Raw genomic sequence first — 18,699 nt, 5'->3', positions numbered from 1 at the left:
AATGCTCGATGTTTATTATATTGATGTTAAAAATAGCAATACATAGTTGTGATGACTTTTAAATATAACTTTAACATTAGTTACTCTTAATATGCCACCAACAAAGATTGTATATTTATATTTTGGTATTAAAAAATATAAAAGTGGGTAACACTTATTTTGCTTCGCAACAAGTGAAGCTATTTTTCAGATGTTTCACTTTGTGAAATTTCATGTTTTGCACTGCTTTGTTATAACACTGCTGGCAGGTGTGCTGTCAGTGTCACATTTACATTACCAAGACACTAGGACTATTTTACTCTATAGTTTCCATTCTATTAAATACAACTTCCTTGATATACAGATTAAATGCAGTAGACAAGAATAATACCACTTATTCTACCTCAAAATATCCCCCTAGCATAAATGACTTGACCATATTTTGCTCTTCTACCTAAAATCATCTGCAACAAGGCTACCGTAGTCAAAATAGACGAATTAAAAGTTTAAATCACAATCCTGCAATCATGGCGATGGAAAAACAGTTCATGATCAGTGACACGCATAGTCGCACAATAACAGCAGTTGGATTCCATCCTGTTAGAAGAGAAATAGTTGCCGGGTTTGAAGGTTTGTTTTTGCAAGTAAATACAAATAGATACTGCACATTTAAACTGCAAAGTATGACACGTGCACACACAATTTTTTTTACAAAATTTTGATATGCACACCATCATAATTTAAACCATTCACACCTTTTTAAATACCAATTTTTACGAATGTGCGCCTGCAAAAATAGTCAAGGCCAGAATATTATAGTTAAGTAGTTATACACAGAAATGTGCAGATTTAAATTTTATCATTTTCAAATAAGTTGAGATGTTTCCAACAAAAAAGGTGATAAATATTTGGAGAAATATATATTGTAAGTTTTTATGATTTAAAATCTCACTTGTATGAAGTAAAATTAATCCTCACATTTACTTTTACAGATGGTATAATGAAATGGTGGGAACAAGATACTGGAAAGTTGATGCTAACAAGTTGTGAACATAAAGGTTGGCTCACAGACTTTCAATATTGGGCAGAACACAAGACTCTGTTGTCATGTGCCAACGATGGACTTATTATTGCTTGGGGAAGTGGTGGGAATGTACTTGACCGGATTAAGGTTAGGACACGTTTAACTCCAGCCATACATGTAATGTGTTTGAATTTTGGAACAAAATCTAGTGTGACGTTGATAAAATGCAGTTATGTGTTAAATAATATTAATTTATAGATTAAATAATGTTTACTTTGGCTATGCTTATTTTTATAGAAAGTTAACAGCAGGGTAAAAAGTTTTTTAGGCGTAAAACTTGCTAATAAATGATGTCAATTCTGTTTTAAAAGCTGGGGCAACAGTCTCCTCTGGCTTCCATAACATTAAACCAATGACCACAGCTACATTTCTTTACAGTTTTCTGTTAAAACTGTTGTTTAAAATGTAGACTATACAACTATTACATATAAATTGTTCTGTCTCCAATTTTACCAGCTCAATTACCCGATATATGTGATGTGTCTCAACCTTAGACGGCAACAAATCATTTGTGGTTTAAATGGATCCGTTCAACTGTTTTCTCTCGATCCACAAAAACATTCTGGGCATCTGATTGACCAACGCAGGCCACATATAACAAGACACCACCATGATATTGTGCCCTGTATTATCTGCCATGAATCAAGAGTCTACACAGCAGGGTAAGACTCAAGTAGACTTCACACCCTGATACTATTGTAGGCATTTGTGTTCTTGGGCAAGACACTTAACATTTATTTCACCAACCAATTGGTTTTTATGCATTGTCTAAACTGTAATTCATACTTTCGAAATAAATCACCCATATTACATGTTTGGTAACAAGTAATTGGGCGTGGAGTGTACGAAACAGAACGCCGTGTTATAATTCGTTTTATAATTAGTTATACTTAGTATAGATCTATTAAGAATAAGTATTTTACATTTTTTTATTTACTCATTTATTTTTAAGCAACTTCAGACACCTATTTTTAATAAAAATAAAAAATATTTACAGGTTTGCGCCAAACTACCCTGGATTTAAGTTTGGCGCCTATAATTATGATTATTGTTCATTACTAGATATGATGGAAAGTTTCACATATACGACACCACGCTCTACCCTGGGAGGAAAGGGTTAAATTTAATTCACACGACAAGTCGAGCTCATGAAGCTGGTATCAACTCGATGATTCTTGTTAAGGATAATGAAAACAATACTTGGTAAATATGATATTTTTATCTCAAAGAAAAAACTTTGTATTTGTTTTTGTGCTATAAGCCATTTTTTGTGCCCATTTTAATCTATGGTATATAAAAATATAGCTCGCTTATTTATTCTGGCATGGCGTGGAAATTTTCTGTTCTGTTTTCATACACCTCGAGCTCGCTACAAATTGATTGTAGTGTGTTAGATAAAACATCAGCCACTTGCTTGCAAAAAACACATTTTACGTTATGCAGTTTATTAACATTTTTTTTTAATAGTTAATTTTCGGATGTCAAAATTAAAACTATATTACTTGTATTTCTACTCCAAGCAGGCCCCCTCCAAATAAGTTTCAAGACATATAATATACAGGTTTCTTATCAGTTTAGATACAAACATTACAAACCATATATAAGATTTTAGCTTTAAAACCGAAATTTAAGTCGATTTTATCATAATATATATGCGATGAAGACAATTTATTGTATCATGCATATATTTAGACTGTAATGGAATGTTTGTATTGAAACTACTTTATAAAACATAACACATTGTTTACACAGGTTGATCACTGGTTCATTTGATCGTAGCGTTAAGGTTTGGTCACAAGACGGTCAATTACGACATCGACTTGAAACTGTGTTCTTGAACACAATATCCAGCTTATGTTATATTCCACGAGCTAAAGTTGTGTGGATTGCATCTTCTACAACGCATGCAACACTCTATGACCCTAAGGCTGGGGAAAATGTAAGGTTACAGTTAATGGGTTTAAAAGATATATATATCTGTTTTTTTTTTCGTTTTAAATATTTTTAAATCATTGCTACAATAATTGAACAGACAAATAAATTTATTATATGATTATTTTTTGGTGTTTTAATGTGGCGAGTGCAGTATACTTTTGATCTGTTTAAACACTTTACAGTTTTGTAGAAATACCCAACAGGGTAGAAGCTGTTTTAAGCTAAAAATATGTGGCTAAAACATATGATGTCACTCCATTTTAAAATTTTAGGTAACTTTGTTAAAACTGCAGGTACATTTATGTATTCAGGTGTAGAACTCAGAAAAAAACGTGCTGAACCACGTGTAACATTGTCACCTTAATTTTAAACATTGGAGACTTGGAGTGACATATATATTCTACCTTGGGCACGGCTAATTTTATAGTTATAAATGCATAACCTCACTTAATATTTTAGGTGACTGAGTTCCTACCAACCTTTCAATCAAACCCAGATGAGGAAATCACTTCAAAGTTGTTGAAGCTTCGGTACAATCCAGATTCTGCGCAGATTGTTGGTAAGTAAAATGGTTTATGTGTGTGTGTGTAAAAAATAGAATACTATGCTACATGTATGATGGTTGTAATGAAATGTGAATTTGGTTTTAAAGAATATTTTGATCATGATATAGTAGGGTGGGGAAGTTGGGACACCTTTTGCACATAATATCTAAATATCCTGATCGTGTTTTAGAAAATTAACAACGGTCAGTCAAAATTGTGAGGATACAGTTTTATAATTCTTTGACTGTTCTTTGTTTACTACCAAATGGGACAAGGAAATACAATGAAAAAGTGTCCCGTCTCCCCCTACCTTATTACATATACACTTTGTTCTAGTCGTATAAGTATATGCTGTAACTAAGTTAGTTCACGATGAAAGAGCTATTTTCTTTGGCGAACTCCATGAAAAACCCTGCATTTCAATTAACAGGCTTTTTCATGGTAAAGTTCATCACTTTATTAGCTTGGCTGTGTTGTGTGTTTGCCTACCATATGGATGTACCTGGAACCGTTATATATATATAAATACATTAACTACATATTGGAGAACCTACAAAGTAACATACATGGTAACTCGCAAGCTGACAGGAGGTGTATGAACATGCGTATTATAACGACTGCCGTTTCCCGGTCATGCTAGGATAAAGTAAGTTACATTCATTCAAGTTAAAATCAATACCTAGTCATAATTTTAAGTTACCACGCCTTTCGATGTAATTATCGGGAATTTTACGTGAATATGTTTCTAAAGGAACCACAAATCGTCGGCACATCATCGTGTGGAAATTTAACAGCTTCGGTTGCGTCACTGCGCTGAAAAGCAAGTATACTGTCGAAAGCTTGGCTTATAGTAAGTACTTTTGCGTTTCCTTAAGTAAAAGTAACTTCATGTGACTAGTTTAGCAGTCACGGTTTGCTTAGGTAGTTTTTACCCGTAGCGTGTTTTAACGACTATCGTGTTTCTGCTAATTTCCTTCTTTTCACTCTTTCAATTAATCTATTCCTCGTTACTGTATTCAAAGAGATGAATAAAAATTACGCTTTGCTACAAAACGTTTACTATATTGGGAATCGAATTCATACACCTTAGTTGAAATCTATTTTTTCCTCAGCGCGAAAAGTCCCGATGTTGTTGTTTAGCGGTGGTAGCGGAGGTAACGTGTACAAGTGGGAAAGATTGCAATCCAGTCATTTCATGTATAGGTAAAAATATGCACGACTGGTTTCGGTTCTCTTGTTATAGGAGCGGATCTAACGTGTGTCGCGTATCTGGTTAACGTTGCCTAGTTTCGAGAAGCGTTGCTGAAATTACAAGTCATCATATAAATATAAATATGTAGTACTACTGTGGACAAAGGTGGGTAACGTTAGAAACTTGAAAGTAATATCTATTTGTATTTTTATCAATTTACAACGTCGTTTTATAGTCGTGTTGATACCGTTATATAATTATGTTGATATTCTTAATAGTTTACGGAACAATAAATAGGAATGATAATTATAACCTATCCTAACCCGCGTAAAACGGTATTTGCCATCCATAGTATGGAACTGCTGACGAGGAAAGAATGCAATGATAAACTAGAAGCTGTGTTGAACGAGCTCGGTCGAGGTAAGAAGCAGTCGCCGGTTCGTAGCCCAAGATACAGCAGAGATAATGTGACGACGCATTACGCATTCAACAAAGCGTTGGTCGCGCCTTCCTCGCTTTATAAAACGTAAGTGTGATTAGCTTGCCATGCTAGTTATATTTGTTGTTGTGTGCGGTCGTCGTGTTTTTGGAACGCCGTGAAACAGCTGGAACCCGAATACCGGATCAGACCGGTTTAAACCAGCCCGTTCCACAGAATGTTCCTCGAAAGCGACGCCAAGCGGTTGCCTATTTTCAAAACAAACTTAATAGCTTTGTAGGTTCTCGGCACTTTTCGGAATGCCCGGGGACAGGCTGCAAGGTTAGCCTGTTCCTTGGGAAGTTCCTTAAAGTACAGAGTTAATGTTGCCGGGAATAATGTACTAATATAAGCAATATGTTTGTGGCCAGGTTGGTTTAAAACTTCGTGAACAGCTCGGGTCACCCGGCCTGTTCCAGCGAAGTTTCATTCCAACTCGTGGCCAGGTGTTTGCATTTCACTTTTAGAGGTTTGTCGTTGTTGTTTGTGCGGGAGGGAATGTTGACTTTCAAGAATTAGGTTGTAGTTTTGGTTTAAACCTATTCCTTAGAAAGTTCAATACTCGCTTGCCGCTTGACCAATGAAGACGGGGCAGTTGCTTTGGCTCGCAGCTTTTGTGAACTACCTGAAAAGTCTGTGTTATATATGACAGACCTTTTCGTGGTAAAGTTCAAATCAACCGAAGCTTTATTGCCCCGATGAGACTAGAATAGAAGAGATGCTTGTGACATAATGACTTGGGTGCATTGCGGAGCGAGCTGAGATCGTACAGCCCGTTCCAACAATGTTCCGACGTCATAAAGTCGTTTGTGACGTAGCTATGACGTGGCGAGAGCACGACAAGAGGCGAGAACTCCCGGGAGTAAGTCTGACATAACAAAGAAAGACTTATTCCTGGGAAAGTTCATGAATTTAGTCGCAGGGCACGTCGACGTATTTGTGGTGACAAATTGCGGTTGTAAATCTGGCGTGTGTGCGCGACTAGCGTGTGGGAATTCCCAGCAACAGGCCGACTATATGCATTAAGCCTGTTCCTTGGAAAGTTCCGTTCGCTCGTCGGCTGTATTCATTATACGTGCATGACGCAATACCACGCTAGGTTCCCACCGGTTCATTCATAGAGAAATAGCTCGCTATCGCAACAACAAGTTACGCTGACAGTAGCGTGCCACATGTGAAACCTCCGAGAGAGGCCGGGAAATCGAAACCTTGCCCATATAGGATAAGATTTTAAACCGGCCTGTTCCGAAGAAGTTTCATATGCAGTAACGCTCGCATTTAAACGCTGACCAACCAGTTATTATTGCCGCTCCAATACAATAGAAACGCAAACCAAGAAGCACCCTTTAAAGTTCGCTCCCACCGAACTGATCGCATCAAATCAGATCCCCGAAAACAAAGCGGCAATTAAAACTTGTTCTAATCTGCGCGTCGTCCGCACAACAATGCCCAGTGACCTCAATTCTGGAATTGAAACAATGGGATTGCTCGGGGCGTGACTGAATGACCGAGAAACAAACTAGGTCGCATTGCGGCGCCCTTCTTTGCGTCACGTGGTAATGACCGGCATCGCTTTTGAACTGCTGAGGAAAGCCGGATGGAAAATCTTAATTCTACCAACGGTTTCTTTATGTCGCGTTTTGCTCATCTGTCGCTACTAGCGGCCCACGCACTGTACACTCACTATGCTCACTCTAACTGCAGATTTCCATATTATAAACAATCCTAGCACAAACCTCCTTGAGCCCGACGGCTTATCGCGCGCACATTCAGTTATAGAGCCCAATATTCTTCGCTCCCGCTCGCATCCTGCCACCTTCGCAGAAAACGCACCGGCAACAATGTCCCAACAAGAAGCATTGTGACGTGTCTATTGGCTGCCTTTGCGTCATAGCTGCCTGTCATCTGCATATCTCACTACGTCATCGGTTCCGTGCGCGAAGTATTATTGTTTATGGTAGGACGGTCGGCCGACGATTTATGTTTTTGTTGCTTCGCTAAATGTGGTGAATGTAACTCATCTAAGCTTAAAGTTACCTGTAAAGTTATTATTAAGGTACACTGTACAGTATATGCACGTTTCTAACCGACTCTGACGCTGTACACGGTTCTGTTTATAGTTATATACGTTCTGTACTGTTTTCTGCACTCCATTCGATGTTAACCCACGCGTACTGTTTGGAGCTTACTTACAACAGGCTGTTTATATCAACGAGCTAGCACCAACATTCGAAAATAGTGCTAAGCTGTACACAAGCCTGTTCATTAGTAAGTTCCATGCAGTAACGCAGATAGTCAGGATGTGCGACCGATTTTTGACAGGAAACGACTGTTACTGTGATAATACGCGCCTCTGTAACTTCTATGCGAAGCCTGTTCTCACCTTTCAACGTCGCTTTTTCCATTTCTACTAATTCGTGGTACCACCTTAGAACAGATGTCCTAACTTCTACATGGTGCTAAAGATCCCCACGTACAAAGTTCTTAGGGAACAAACTACATTATCGTTGATTAAATTTTACCAAACGTAGCTTTATACTACTCTGCCATACAATGAATTCTACGAGGCTGGTCGGTTACCTCGTTGCTCTAAACATCGGTTGCTTGCTTGCTGCTACCTGTTGCTGGTGGATGAGACGATGATCGAATGATGACAAGGTTGGGCATTGAGGCTTTTTATTCCCCGCTTCCCCACTGTCGGTGCAGACGCATGATTGGCAGGATGCAGCGCAAACAACGGTTTATCGCCCGCCGCGTTTGATTTCCAACCAGCGGCTCGAGCGACGAAAAAGGCGAGCGTTTTAGACGGTCGCCCGTTGGCCGGACCAGCGATTATCCCGCGGCCATCGCGTATCATCCTTATTGTCCATCCTCCAGACGACCCTGCGGTTCCTCGAACCCCATGCCCGGCTATTAAACTCGCCATTCAAACATTGGATCGGCCTCTAACTTCGATGCAAGCCGTAATTGCATTTGAACTTCTCACAAATAAACCGTTCATTCTATAATTAATAACCAAACGAAAACAAAACATATTCCTAGCTATGGTTCCAGTTTACCACTAAAAACTTGTTATACAAATCCCAAAGCAAAAGACATAATATTCACGAACGACAACGTTTATAATACTGAAATTTCTCACATGTGTTTATAACCAGTAACTGTTCTAGTTCACCACTAAAACATAATGTTTCCTAAGCTACAAACATGCCCTGAAAATATACAAACTTTACCTAAACGCGATCGTTTATTAAACAAAGCTTATGTATCAACAATTCTACCGTCCATATACACAATAACTGGCCGCACCGTTTGCATCCGGCTATGATTTCTGTTTGAGCCATTCGCCGGTATTAATATTTTACCACCAACACAGCAATACTGCGCTTACAGAGGAACAGTTTGTTATGACACGGCTCGGAAAAGCTGTGCCTTGCTGATGTCTGTTATATTCGGAAAGTATAACCAGCGCTTTGAATCGCTTCCGTGCCTATATATATATATATGTGTGTGTGTGTGTCCCATTGTATATGTATTACGCTGTACAGCAGTGTTTGGGCCATTGTATTCACAATAGCATCGGTTTGTAAACACCTATGTTTTCTACACATATTAATCCAAATATATATCAGTCACATGATAAAACGCTTTACAGTTATGTTAATTAAAAAGCACTGCTACAATAGCAATATATAGAGTGTCGCCCTTTTCTGTATTCGCCATTAAAAATCAAGCAAAGGCCATAACCTTTAAGCTCGTTTTAAACGAAACAAATCGACATTGTTTATTATTTCGTCTTTTTCCATCTAATATTTTCCGAAGCGACCTGTTTTTAGGTCATGGTGTCTATTTGCCTCTTCCAATTAACAATTAGGAGCACTTGAGAAGAAATCCGCTTCAACGAGATTTCTTACGAACCCCCGCGTTAATCTGGTCGACCAAGAGCTTGAGAAATAGGCCAAGCATGTAATCGCTTGGTCGCACACGGGCTGTTGATTTGACCGATTGCGGTCGCGGAGTCATTATGGTTTAACAAAAAACATTAGTAAGATATTGTGTGTGTTACGTTAGTGTTATGTTCAAACATGTATCGAATTCGGTTGGTTATGAAACTGTATTTCGTTCTTTTCCATTCGCTTGACTTTGCGCCGCTTTCGCGCATGCGCAGTACGATAAAGCGGATGCATGGGACTGCAAGCCTAATCTTTAACACAGACCGTTCATTGCTCACTCGTATTGACGCCCATCGCTGCACAAACAAGCTTTGTGCGACCGAGTGTTGCCGAATCGTTGTGCAAATCCCCAATCCTTCACACCAGCCACAAATCAGTGTGATACTCGAGCCCCGATGTTTGCCAACTTGCACCGTTCCAGCCGAGGTGCTGAAAGCCCGCAGTGCCGTGTGCGAGTCCCAATCACTCGAGTGTTTGCTTATTCGAGCTCACCGTGATTTTGATTCTACATCTCAGTGAGACACCGTTGACATCGCACTTACCTGTTCATGTGTGTCAACAGTTTTAACATAAAGGATGTAAATCATTTAAATCTTTGTGAACTTCGTTCGCTTTTGGTTTTCCTTCAATTCGTCCGATATCCAGTCGTTTACGCCATTTTGTTTTGTCCCAGCCCAGCGCGTCTTTAACCGAGAGCTCGAGACAACTATATACGACATAAAGGTTTATGTAATGTTGTATGTAGTATATACAGTAATAAATACCGCGGCGCCTGCGGTAAACCCAATATAAAAAATATATTTTAGTTTCTATGTTTATTTTAAGCAGGCGATTTGACATTTAACTTTATGAAAGAATGTAACTTATTTATCCTCTGACGGGGCAACATAGTCGTTATAACAGGTTCGGTTCCATACAACTCGTGTCAGCTAACAAGTTATTTCACATAGATATGTAACTTTATATGTGATGTAGTGGCACTAAATGTACATATGAATTCATGCAACATGATCGTTCATTGCATGTGAGAAACGATTTCAATTTCTTTTTCCATTACCCCAAAGCGCACTCGGTATTTCAACAGATATTTCACTTTTCGAATGTACTGCATGAGATTGTGACGTCATAATAGTGGGATTGCGGTTTATGATTACATAGGCGGTTCCACGAAAATAGAAACCGGCAATTATTTAATTCAAATTCTTTTAATGGCTTTTTAAAGTTTAGGTCGTTCCTGGTAAGCAAATAAAGGCGTCGGCTCCTTTGGTTAAATTGTGTTTGGAAAAATGAAAGTAAAATGTTTTGGTAATTCAAAGCGTGGAATGAAATATAACGGATCAACTCAATCCTAAATCCCACGTCCCCTGGCGTTCCTCGACTTCACTCATATAATATATGTAATGTGCATACATGGGACGTATATCGCATAAGTAAAAATGATATGTTAACAACACCCGCTTTTAACATGTAAGGCGTAATATCCACAAATAGGTTGGGGGAAGATGGGACACCTTTAGCTCGTAATATCTTAATATCCTGATCGTGTTTTAAACAATTAACAACGGTCTATAAAAGTCGTGAGAATGAAGTTTTATAATTCTTAAATGTGTTTTTTTGTTAACTGCTAATGAAACGAGAAAATAGAGTTGAAATGTGTCCCATCTTTCCTCGCCCTATAATAAAGATGTTATTTCAATTTGTCTGTAATACAGATCGTATTCTACGCGGCGATCGCAAAAAAAACAGCAATAATAAAGCGATCATTCAAGAAGCAGCTTCAGTTATTCCAGCTGATAGACAATACACCGTGTGCCCGGATACGGATATTGCTTGCTTGACAAAATACGTCTTCTTGCTTCCCGTTTCCAGTTGATCTGGTGGACAGTCAGCGATTATCTTCGTATAGAACCAACATACAAGGGATGTACGTTGTGCATGGGGTGTGAACCCATATGTCAACGCATCCCGTGTCTGTACTGCTGTTAGTAGATGTTGGAATCTCCTCCACACACAAGGATACATTAATACAAACCGTGGCATTTTTATTATAAAGTTACGAAACCACGAATGATAATTTTGAAACAAAAACATATATACGCGTAACGTAATATCCAGCGGGTTCGAATTTTGCTACCACTATGGTCGTTTGGCAAGACTTGCAGTGGTTGCCATGAGTTGTCTAATTATTAGCCATATACCTAAAGAGCTAAATGTGTGGTAACTCGTGCACAATATGTATAAAACAGAGCACACGTGTTATAACGAGTGTCGTTGCCTCGTCAGCCAATATCTAAAATAGATATTGGTACGCAAGCATCCCCTTTTTACCGATCAAACCACTTTGTAACACTTCGGGGCTAAGGGTTAGGTGCATTTTTTAGTTATACGTTGTCCAGAAGCGTAACCTTGAATTGAATGCACAATTTTCCACAGATGTTTATAGAATTTGAGGTTGAATTTGACCGACACTTCATGTAACACGCAGTATTCACACAAAAATACTTTTTAAAAATATATTACAGATTTATTCGACAGTATTCTCATCAGTCATTGACTCTGTTTTTTCTCGACGATTTAACTTTCATTCCAATTTTTTCTTCCTCAGATCAAAGTCCTCTCTCCTCCGTTGTCTCTACGTTGAACATCTTGATCTTCTTGTTCTTGCATCCGAGGATGGAAACATCTACATCTGGGGATTCGATTATGCGGCCGTGAGCGCCCTCACGCGGATGACTCCGGACAAAGAAGAGGAGCCGATGAGGTGGAAAGATATTTTCTTTTTACTTTGTTAAAACCGCCGCAATTTTAGATTTCACACGTAAACTATTTACGTAGTTTTGGGTATGATAGTCCATGATTTTATTCTCTTTTGTCGTTCTATTTGGTATACCAAACAAAGAGTACACTCACGAAGGATTCTAAAATATCGTTTCTGCGATTGTTAAAAAAACTGTATTTTGTATTGTGTGTGTATACTTAATGCAAGAATACTGTTACAACAAAAAATGCATAAATAAGTATACATTATATACATACATTGTCAAGTTTACCGTATATCTGACATATTTCCTACTTAAATTGCAACCTTAGAAACTAAGGTCTATACTTTTGCTTTGGTGCATATAAATACACATTATATACCCGCTCAATTACAGCAAAGACCGCAAGTTCAGTATTCTGTTCGATGCTGTCCCAGCCAACCTTACCACCCCATACACACCAGACACCAATAACCGAGCTATGGGTTCCACACCTAACGACAACCACAAACCAACTTCCCCCTATGAAGAACCGGCCATGCCTTCTAACATGGAAAGCAGAAGCTTGGGTGACGTGAGTTGTAAATTGAAAATATTATCTGCCTGTTTTTTATGTAGTCAAGATCCGGTGCTACTATTTTACCTGTTAAGTATTTTGTAGCACCAGGTACATGTATGCCCGATTAAACTGTTAAGCATATCTTCTATAACTTATTTATAAAAAAAACGATTCTGCATTAAATTCGGTCAGAAATAAGAGATGTCATTGTAGCAAAAATCATAAATCACCTGATCCGAACATTCAAGTGATAATGTAATGGCCATGTTATACTACTAATGTTTACTAACTTTGGTTCAGCAGCCACGCTTTTTAACTGACACATTTCCTCACACTTATTTATCTATAAAAAGCGCGTGTTTTAACAACTGTAGTTTTGCAGCGAATTCCCTTCTGTTTGTTCTTTAAATACCTCGATCTTAGCCATCGTTTTCGAAGAGATAAATTAAAAATATATAATTGTTCTTAAAACATTTTAATTTTTTCCCAGACTCCTGTCACTCCCACAGCTGACGCGGTAACCCAGGACTCTGTGACGAACCGTGTGGCTGGATTCATTTGCAAGAACGTGTTGCTCGGCCATACAAGTTGTGTGACTGCCCTTGCGCTCGTACATAACGAGGAACTATATGCGTCCACTTATCTGGTAATTTTTTTATATAGAATAGTGTCGTTCAGGATAAAGTTCTACGGAATACGTAACAAACAAAAGTTTAGCGAATAGTTTACTATAATTATAGGTAGGGTAGGGTGGGGTAAGATAGGAGATGTTTTCGTTCTCTTTTATCGTCCCGTTTTGTTTTAAACAAAGCATATTTACAGAACTATATAACCGTAGCCCGCGACCATAAAAGTACGTTGTTAAATGTTTAAAACGCGATAGTAAAATACGGGATAATATGTGCTAACAGTGTCCCACCTTCCCCCACTGTACTATATATCTCACTATGGGAATGATTTTTGTTTGTTACATATTTCGTGGCACTTCAATTGCGTTACGAGAATCATCCCACTTGATAAACGTCGTAGCGATTGGGCATTGTCTGTATTGAGAAAAGAATCTGTACAGTTAATACCTTGTTGCTACTTTGATCAAGTAAACGTGTGCCTTTAGTGTTTCTAATATTGTTTTGGCGATAAAGGCAGTAGTCGAATAATTCGCTGATTAATTAACACATGTTGCATCAGTTGTCTCTGTGGCGCAATCGGTTAGCGCGTTCGGCTGTTAACCGAAAGGTTGGTGGTTCGAGCCCACCCAGGGACGCAAACCTTTTTCTCAACATACAGGTGCAGCCGACGCGAGTTTTTTAATACAAATACATTTTCTTTCATAAATATCCCACGTCGAATTCCATCGGTTTAAGATAGAGCTATAGTGACGTGCTTCGTTTGTTTTGTCTGCCAGTTAACGAATCTTTTATCATGCTGGCCTAGTTTTTAAATGGTTGTCTTATACTAATGAAATGTACGATTCGATGTAAAATTTAATAAAAATACTGTATGTGTAGCAGAAAAACTCGCGTTAGCTGCATCTTATGAGAAAAAGGGTTGCGTCCCTGGGTGGGCTCGAACCACCAACCTTTCGGTTAACAGCCGAACGCGCTAACCGATTGCGCCACAGAGACGACTGGTGCAACATGTGTTAATTAATCACCGAATTATTCTTTGTCGCCCAAAACAATCACAGCAAGCAAGGGGTGTTTACCGGTATTACTTGTATAACTACACATAGTACTGAGTTCATACGCGCGACAAAAATAACTTTTCTAACTAAAACTTCTCGTGATATGAATGAATGACTGTAAATTATTTTGCCCTCGCGTGAAATTATTTTGCCCTGTTTCATATAATTTTCCAACGGTCCGTCTTACTACATGTAACTTTGCGTGTGCTTTATTTTATTTTGATCTCTATGTGGCTGTCAATTTAGATAAACCATAAGGTGCCACTTGCCGTTTAGATCTTCCCACAATGGCAGCTAGCAGCGCATATTGCGTTAAGGACGGCGTAAAATATATTTAATTATGTGTCTATAAACTGCGGTAATTTGGGTGAAAATTGAACTATACACTTGGTCACTATTGCAGGTGTGTAATGGTATATAATATATAGTGGGTTGGGGTAAGATGGGACGTTTTATTTTTTCTCATCCCATTTGGTAGTTAGCAAAAAAAAGATTCAAAGAATCGTGTAACCGTATTATCACTCTAAAATGGCGTTTTCAGTTGTTTAAAATACATTCAGAATATTTATATATTATGTGCGAAAGCTGTCCCATCTTACCCTACAGTACAATATCAAGAACGTACACTTTTCACTGCTGGTTCATATCCTTCCCTGAAACTAAATACTTATTTACTCAATACCAGACAATGCCTTTTGAATGTACATATACCTTCTCTCGCGTCGTTTTGTTTGGCGTCGGCTTAGCCTAGTGGTTACTTCACTTCACAACCTTTGTCTGACACAAAGTTCGTGGGCTCGAAGCCCACCCCTACCACCACGGGCGCAGCCCGGTGCCACTTTGCCTTCAAAAGTTGTTATTTTTTTCCCATTTTATGTTTATTCTGTATATATATATTATGCCTATTGCCACTGTGGGCATATGTGTCACTCGAAAAAACACTTTAACGACAATTACTTTGTAATCCATTTAAGTCTAAAGTACTAGTGATATAGAAACAATAAAATATAAACCCGTATTATAACGACTGTCGTTACCCCGCCACGCAAAGATAAAAACTTCTTTATTCATTTATGTTTTTTTGCACACCAACTTAAAACTACAAACAGGTTTCAGGCGGTTGGGACCGGCGTATACTGATCTGGTGTTTGGAAACCGGTAAACTTCACGATCGACTCCGTAACGCTGATTCTTCACAAGATGAAGACTCGGATGGCTCAATGGACGAGTTAGCTTGTGATGGTGTGATACTGGATATGGAGTATTGTCAGAAAAGGTTGTAAGGTTTATATACTATCTGATACAACAGCGACTTTAACCCCATTTTCCAGTGTTTAACTCTTTCGTTAGTCATAAATGTATTAAGTTTGATTAGATATAATAACGTTTTAAAAACCATAAATATTTTTAATTAAAAGTATAACATATGTAACCTAGGTTTACAAATAAACTGTAGAAACAAATTACCTTTAAAAAATAAATCCGGTACAAAAACGAATTTAAATTGGCTGCCCAGGTATTTTAATTGGCGTTTAATAACTTCCTGGCAATTTAAATATTAAACTGTTTTCCTAGGAATGAGATAGCATATACCAGTAGTGATGGAATGGTTTATATAAGAGCGTTCAGTCCAGTTGGTAGCGAGATGGTTCTAAGAAACACCTTGCAGGGTCATGAGCTTGAAATCACGGCCGTGAGATGGAATCATGTATATGATAAGTGGATCACGGGGTCGGAGGATGGGACCGTGAAAATATGGGTGGATTGCTGGAGTGTTATTTATGATTATTTAGTAACGTTGTTTTGAGTAAAATTGTGTACATTAGCACTTATACCAGAGTTGCCGTATAATCATATAATAACCCAAGTTACATACGTGCTAACTCGTAAGCGGGTGGTGTATGAAACATAAAAAAAACACTAAAAACTATAGTTAAAAAAGACTAAAACTATATAAAAGTGTTTTTTGGGCGATTTTACAGCAAATAAATATATTTCTGTTTCCAGTCCGAAGATGGAATGACGTGCGAACGTACATTATCCACCCAAGGCCCTGTAAGCACTTTGTGTATTGATAAAGTGAATGGATGTATCGTTACAGCTGTCGAGAATATCATTAAGTAAGTATTGGGTTCATATACAGACGATGATCTTCTTAATAATCTATCTGTAATGAATGGTGAAGGTCGATAGTCTTTTAACTGTGAAATTTTCTAAATTGAATGAGTGAATGTAAATTTATATGGCCGGAGTCACTAAGTTTGTTAAATTGTCACCCATACATTAAAAAATACCCCACCCCCTCAAAAAAATAATCACCCACAAAGATGGGAGCTCGTAAGCAAGCACCCAGGTATGAAACAGAACACCCATGTTATAACGACATTAATTCAAATTAATCATACCCGACGCTGCTAAGTTTTGTCCTTATGTTTTTATTGTTACAAGTTTATATTAGTAGTTAATACAAACATTCAATATATACAGGGTCTATGATATGGAATCACTTAACTTGGTACAAACTAACATCGGCCACACAGACAATATCCGCACACTAACACACGTGGTGGAACGATCACAGGTGACTTGCGAGGATAAGTTTATTCTAGTTACGATGATTTGGACAAATTTACAAAAACAAATAGTTGAAAACGTGCTAATGAGGAATCCTCCCCGTGCGTTATCTGCTAACCCCTAACTACCAGCTTTTATACAGTATAGGGTGGGGATAGACGGGACACTTGTAGCACATCATATCCAAATATTCTGATCGTGTTTTAAACAATTACCAAGGTCTATATTGGAGTCTTGAGGATACGGTTTAAAATTATTTTAATGTTCTTTATCTATACTATCTAATGTGTCGAAAAAAACAAAATAAAAAGGTGTTCCATCTTCTCCACCCTACCATACCTCCCAACTCATAACCACTAACCCCCTAACCATCAACCCCTAACTACCAACATCTAACACTTTCCACCAGCCTAACGTAAGGGAGGATTTTTCACTAGTGCCAAAAAATATTTTATTTTCATATTTATCAGAATCTTACAATATTGAATGAAACATTTTATTTATTCTCGCATGGTGGGGGCAATGACAGTCGTTATAATACGGGTGTTCTGTTCCACACACCTCGTATCCGATTATGAGTTTTTAATTTCACATTGGTGATCATTTGAATTCTTTTTTTGATTTTCATAGTGTATTGCTAAAAGTTTAACCGATCTATTTTGGAACATTGAACTCAAGCAATAACTGTTAAGTGTCTTAAGACATATACATCAAGAATCATAGCAGCGGCGAGCCTCGAACCCGCATCCGTTTATCATCACTGTGCCATAGAGCGCCGAAACCGTGTTAATGTTTAATTAAGCTGTTTTACTTTACAGTACATTTCCGGATCTTGGGATAAAACGATTCGGATTTGGAATTCTTATCGTCGTCCAACACGCCGTAGACGTCATAATAATAAAATGGATGATGACGTAATAGCATCTCGTTAGTTCCTTGCTCGTATCCATTCTATTAAACGTAGATTTTCACTCCAACACTGTGTAAATATTTTTACCCGTCCCTTTTTAGTGTTTAATGTTAGTTGCTTTTATGCACACTGTTTTTGCTATCTATACAATTCTTTACCTTTTCTTTATGATTCCTCTATACACACTGTTAGCTGTTTAGTGAAAATACAAAGTGTTTTATTTGAACAAAACGTTATTGTTAATCATTTCTTCATGTCGCGTCCACCCCGGTCTAAGTTTTACCCAATGCATCAGCAGACCTTTACAGAAATATTTTATGCGTGGTTAATCTCAAATAACCAAATTAGAATCAAAGAAATGGATTACGATGGGGGAAAGATGGGACACACTTTCATTCCATTTCCTCGTCCCATTTAGTAGTAAACAAAGAAAATCAAAAAAACTACAAACTGTATCCACCCCACTTCCACAAACCGTTGTTGAATTAAAACATGATCAGAATATGTTTGATTATTATCCGCCAAAGGTATCCTGTGTTTTCCCACCCTACTACTATATGACATTTTTTTCTTGGATTAGTCTTGTCGAAGCAAGTGAGATGACACATTTAAGGACAGAAAAAGTAAGATATATGTACATAGAACAAATGCGCAGGGGCGAATATGTCCTAAAGTGAGGATAAAATCAGTAAAAAATACCATTTGACGAATATATATATCAAAAGTTTACCAGGCAAAGAAACTAGCAAAGCGCATTAATTTTGGTGTGTTAATTACACAGATTATACTTTGGTGAGTAGATTGAGGTTTAATCCATGCTATGTTCAGTTTTTCTAACCCAGGTTTTGTCCATGTGCTGTTCATGTTTATTTTTCTTCTTTTTTTCATGTTTTGTTATTTTATTGGTAACTTTTTATCATATTTCATATTTTGTTCATGTTTTTTTTTTTTTATTTCGTTTATGTTTTGTAGCAAGTTTTTTCCACATTTTTATCCATTTTTTCCATTTTTTTTTTTTTTAAATTTGTACATGTTTTCAATTTTTTA

At 37.7% G+C, this 18,699-nt stretch overlaps 1 protein-coding gene, 1 long non-coding RNA gene and 15 other non-coding genes across 18 annotated transcripts; 4 read left to right on the top strand and 13 right to left on the bottom strand.

Moving 5' to 3' along the window:
* Window positions 1–343: 343 nt before the first annotated feature.
* On the top strand, window positions 344–17,883 carry LOC100175309. Its single transcript, XM_026833583.1, has 17 exons — window positions 344–609; window positions 972–1,150; window positions 1,520–1,725; window positions 2,126–2,266; window positions 2,816–3,002; window positions 3,458–3,557; window positions 4,295–4,393; window positions 4,656–4,746; window positions 5,088–5,261; window positions 11,772–11,927; window positions 12,322–12,499; window positions 12,975–13,130; window positions 15,278–15,444; window positions 15,744–15,927; window positions 16,176–16,288; window positions 16,656–16,749; window positions 17,561–17,883. The coding sequence occupies exons 1-17, from the start codon at window positions 507–509 to the stop codon at window positions 17,672–17,674; spliced, it is 2,442 nt and encodes an 813-aa protein (XP_026689384.1). The 5' UTR covers window positions 344–506; the 3' UTR covers window positions 17,675–17,883.
* LOC104265487 lies at window positions 2,492–4,327 on the bottom strand. 2 transcript variants are annotated; one of them, XR_003395744.1, is made up of 3 exons: window positions 4,223–4,327; window positions 3,446–3,542; window positions 2,492–2,991 (listed from the first exon to the last, which is right to left on the bottom strand). It is a non-coding gene; the product is annotated as an uncharacterized LOC104265487 (long non-coding RNA). The 2 variants fall into 2 exon arrangements; XR_003395745.1 differs by having other exon boundaries at window positions 3,478–3,542.
* On the bottom strand, window positions 3,938–3,994 carry mir1502c (microRNA 1502c). Its single transcript, NR_034386.1, has one exon. It is a non-coding gene; the product is annotated as a microRNA 1502c (primary transcript).
* On the bottom strand, window positions 5,323–5,399 carry mir4018b (microRNA 4018b). Its single transcript, NR_034412.1, has one exon. It is a non-coding gene; the product is annotated as a microRNA 4018b (primary transcript).
* mir4001i (microRNA 4001i) lies at window positions 5,469–5,521 on the bottom strand. The gene has a single exon (NR_034354.1). It is a non-coding gene; the product is annotated as a microRNA 4001i (primary transcript).
* On the bottom strand, window positions 5,592–5,642 carry mir4000f (microRNA 4000f). The gene has a single exon (NR_034348.1). It is a non-coding gene; the product is annotated as a microRNA 4000f (primary transcript).
* mir1502a (microRNA 1502a) lies at window positions 5,714–5,772 on the bottom strand. Its single transcript, NR_034384.1, has one exon. It is a non-coding gene; the product is annotated as a microRNA 1502a (primary transcript).
* On the top strand, window positions 5,715–5,772 carry mir4007 (microRNA 4007). The gene has a single exon (NR_034383.1). It is a non-coding gene; the product is annotated as a microRNA 4007 (primary transcript).
* mir1502b (microRNA 1502b) lies at window positions 5,830–5,886 on the bottom strand. Its single transcript, NR_034385.1, has one exon. It is a non-coding gene; the product is annotated as a microRNA 1502b (primary transcript).
* On the bottom strand, window positions 5,953–6,005 carry mir4018a (microRNA 4018a). The gene has a single exon (NR_034411.1). It is a non-coding gene; the product is annotated as a microRNA 4018a (primary transcript).
* On the top strand, window positions 5,953–6,005 carry mir4019 (microRNA 4019). The gene has a single exon (NR_034410.1). It is a non-coding gene; the product is annotated as a microRNA 4019 (primary transcript).
* Window positions 6,062–6,120, bottom strand: mir1502d (microRNA 1502d). The gene has a single exon (NR_034387.1). It is a non-coding gene; the product is annotated as a microRNA 1502d (primary transcript).
* mir4001c (microRNA 4001c) lies at window positions 6,203–6,261 on the bottom strand. Its single transcript, NR_034357.1, has one exon. It is a non-coding gene; the product is annotated as a microRNA 4001c (primary transcript).
* mir4000e (microRNA 4000e) lies at window positions 6,389–6,472 on the bottom strand. Its single transcript, NR_034345.1, has one exon. It is a non-coding gene; the product is annotated as a microRNA 4000e (primary transcript).
* mir4001f (microRNA 4001f) lies at window positions 7,393–7,491 on the bottom strand. The gene has a single exon (NR_034360.1). It is a non-coding gene; the product is annotated as a microRNA 4001f (primary transcript).
* On the top strand, window positions 13,675–13,748 carry trnan-guu. Its single transcript has one exon. It is a non-coding gene; the product is annotated as a tRNA-Asn (tRNA).
* trnan-guu lies at window positions 14,036–14,109 on the bottom strand. The gene has a single exon. It is a non-coding gene; the product is annotated as a tRNA-Asn (tRNA).
* Window positions 17,884–18,699: the final 816 nt, after the last annotated feature.

This window comes from Ciona intestinalis, chromosome 3 (genome assembly GCF_000224145.3).
Source record: "Ciona intestinalis chromosome 3, KH, whole genome shotgun sequence".
Lineage (NCBI taxonomy): Eukaryota > Metazoa > Chordata > Ascidiacea > Phlebobranchia > Cionidae > Ciona > Ciona intestinalis.
The sequence above is the reverse complement of the archived record's forward strand: the minus strand, read 5'-3'. Positions and strand labels throughout refer to the sequence as shown.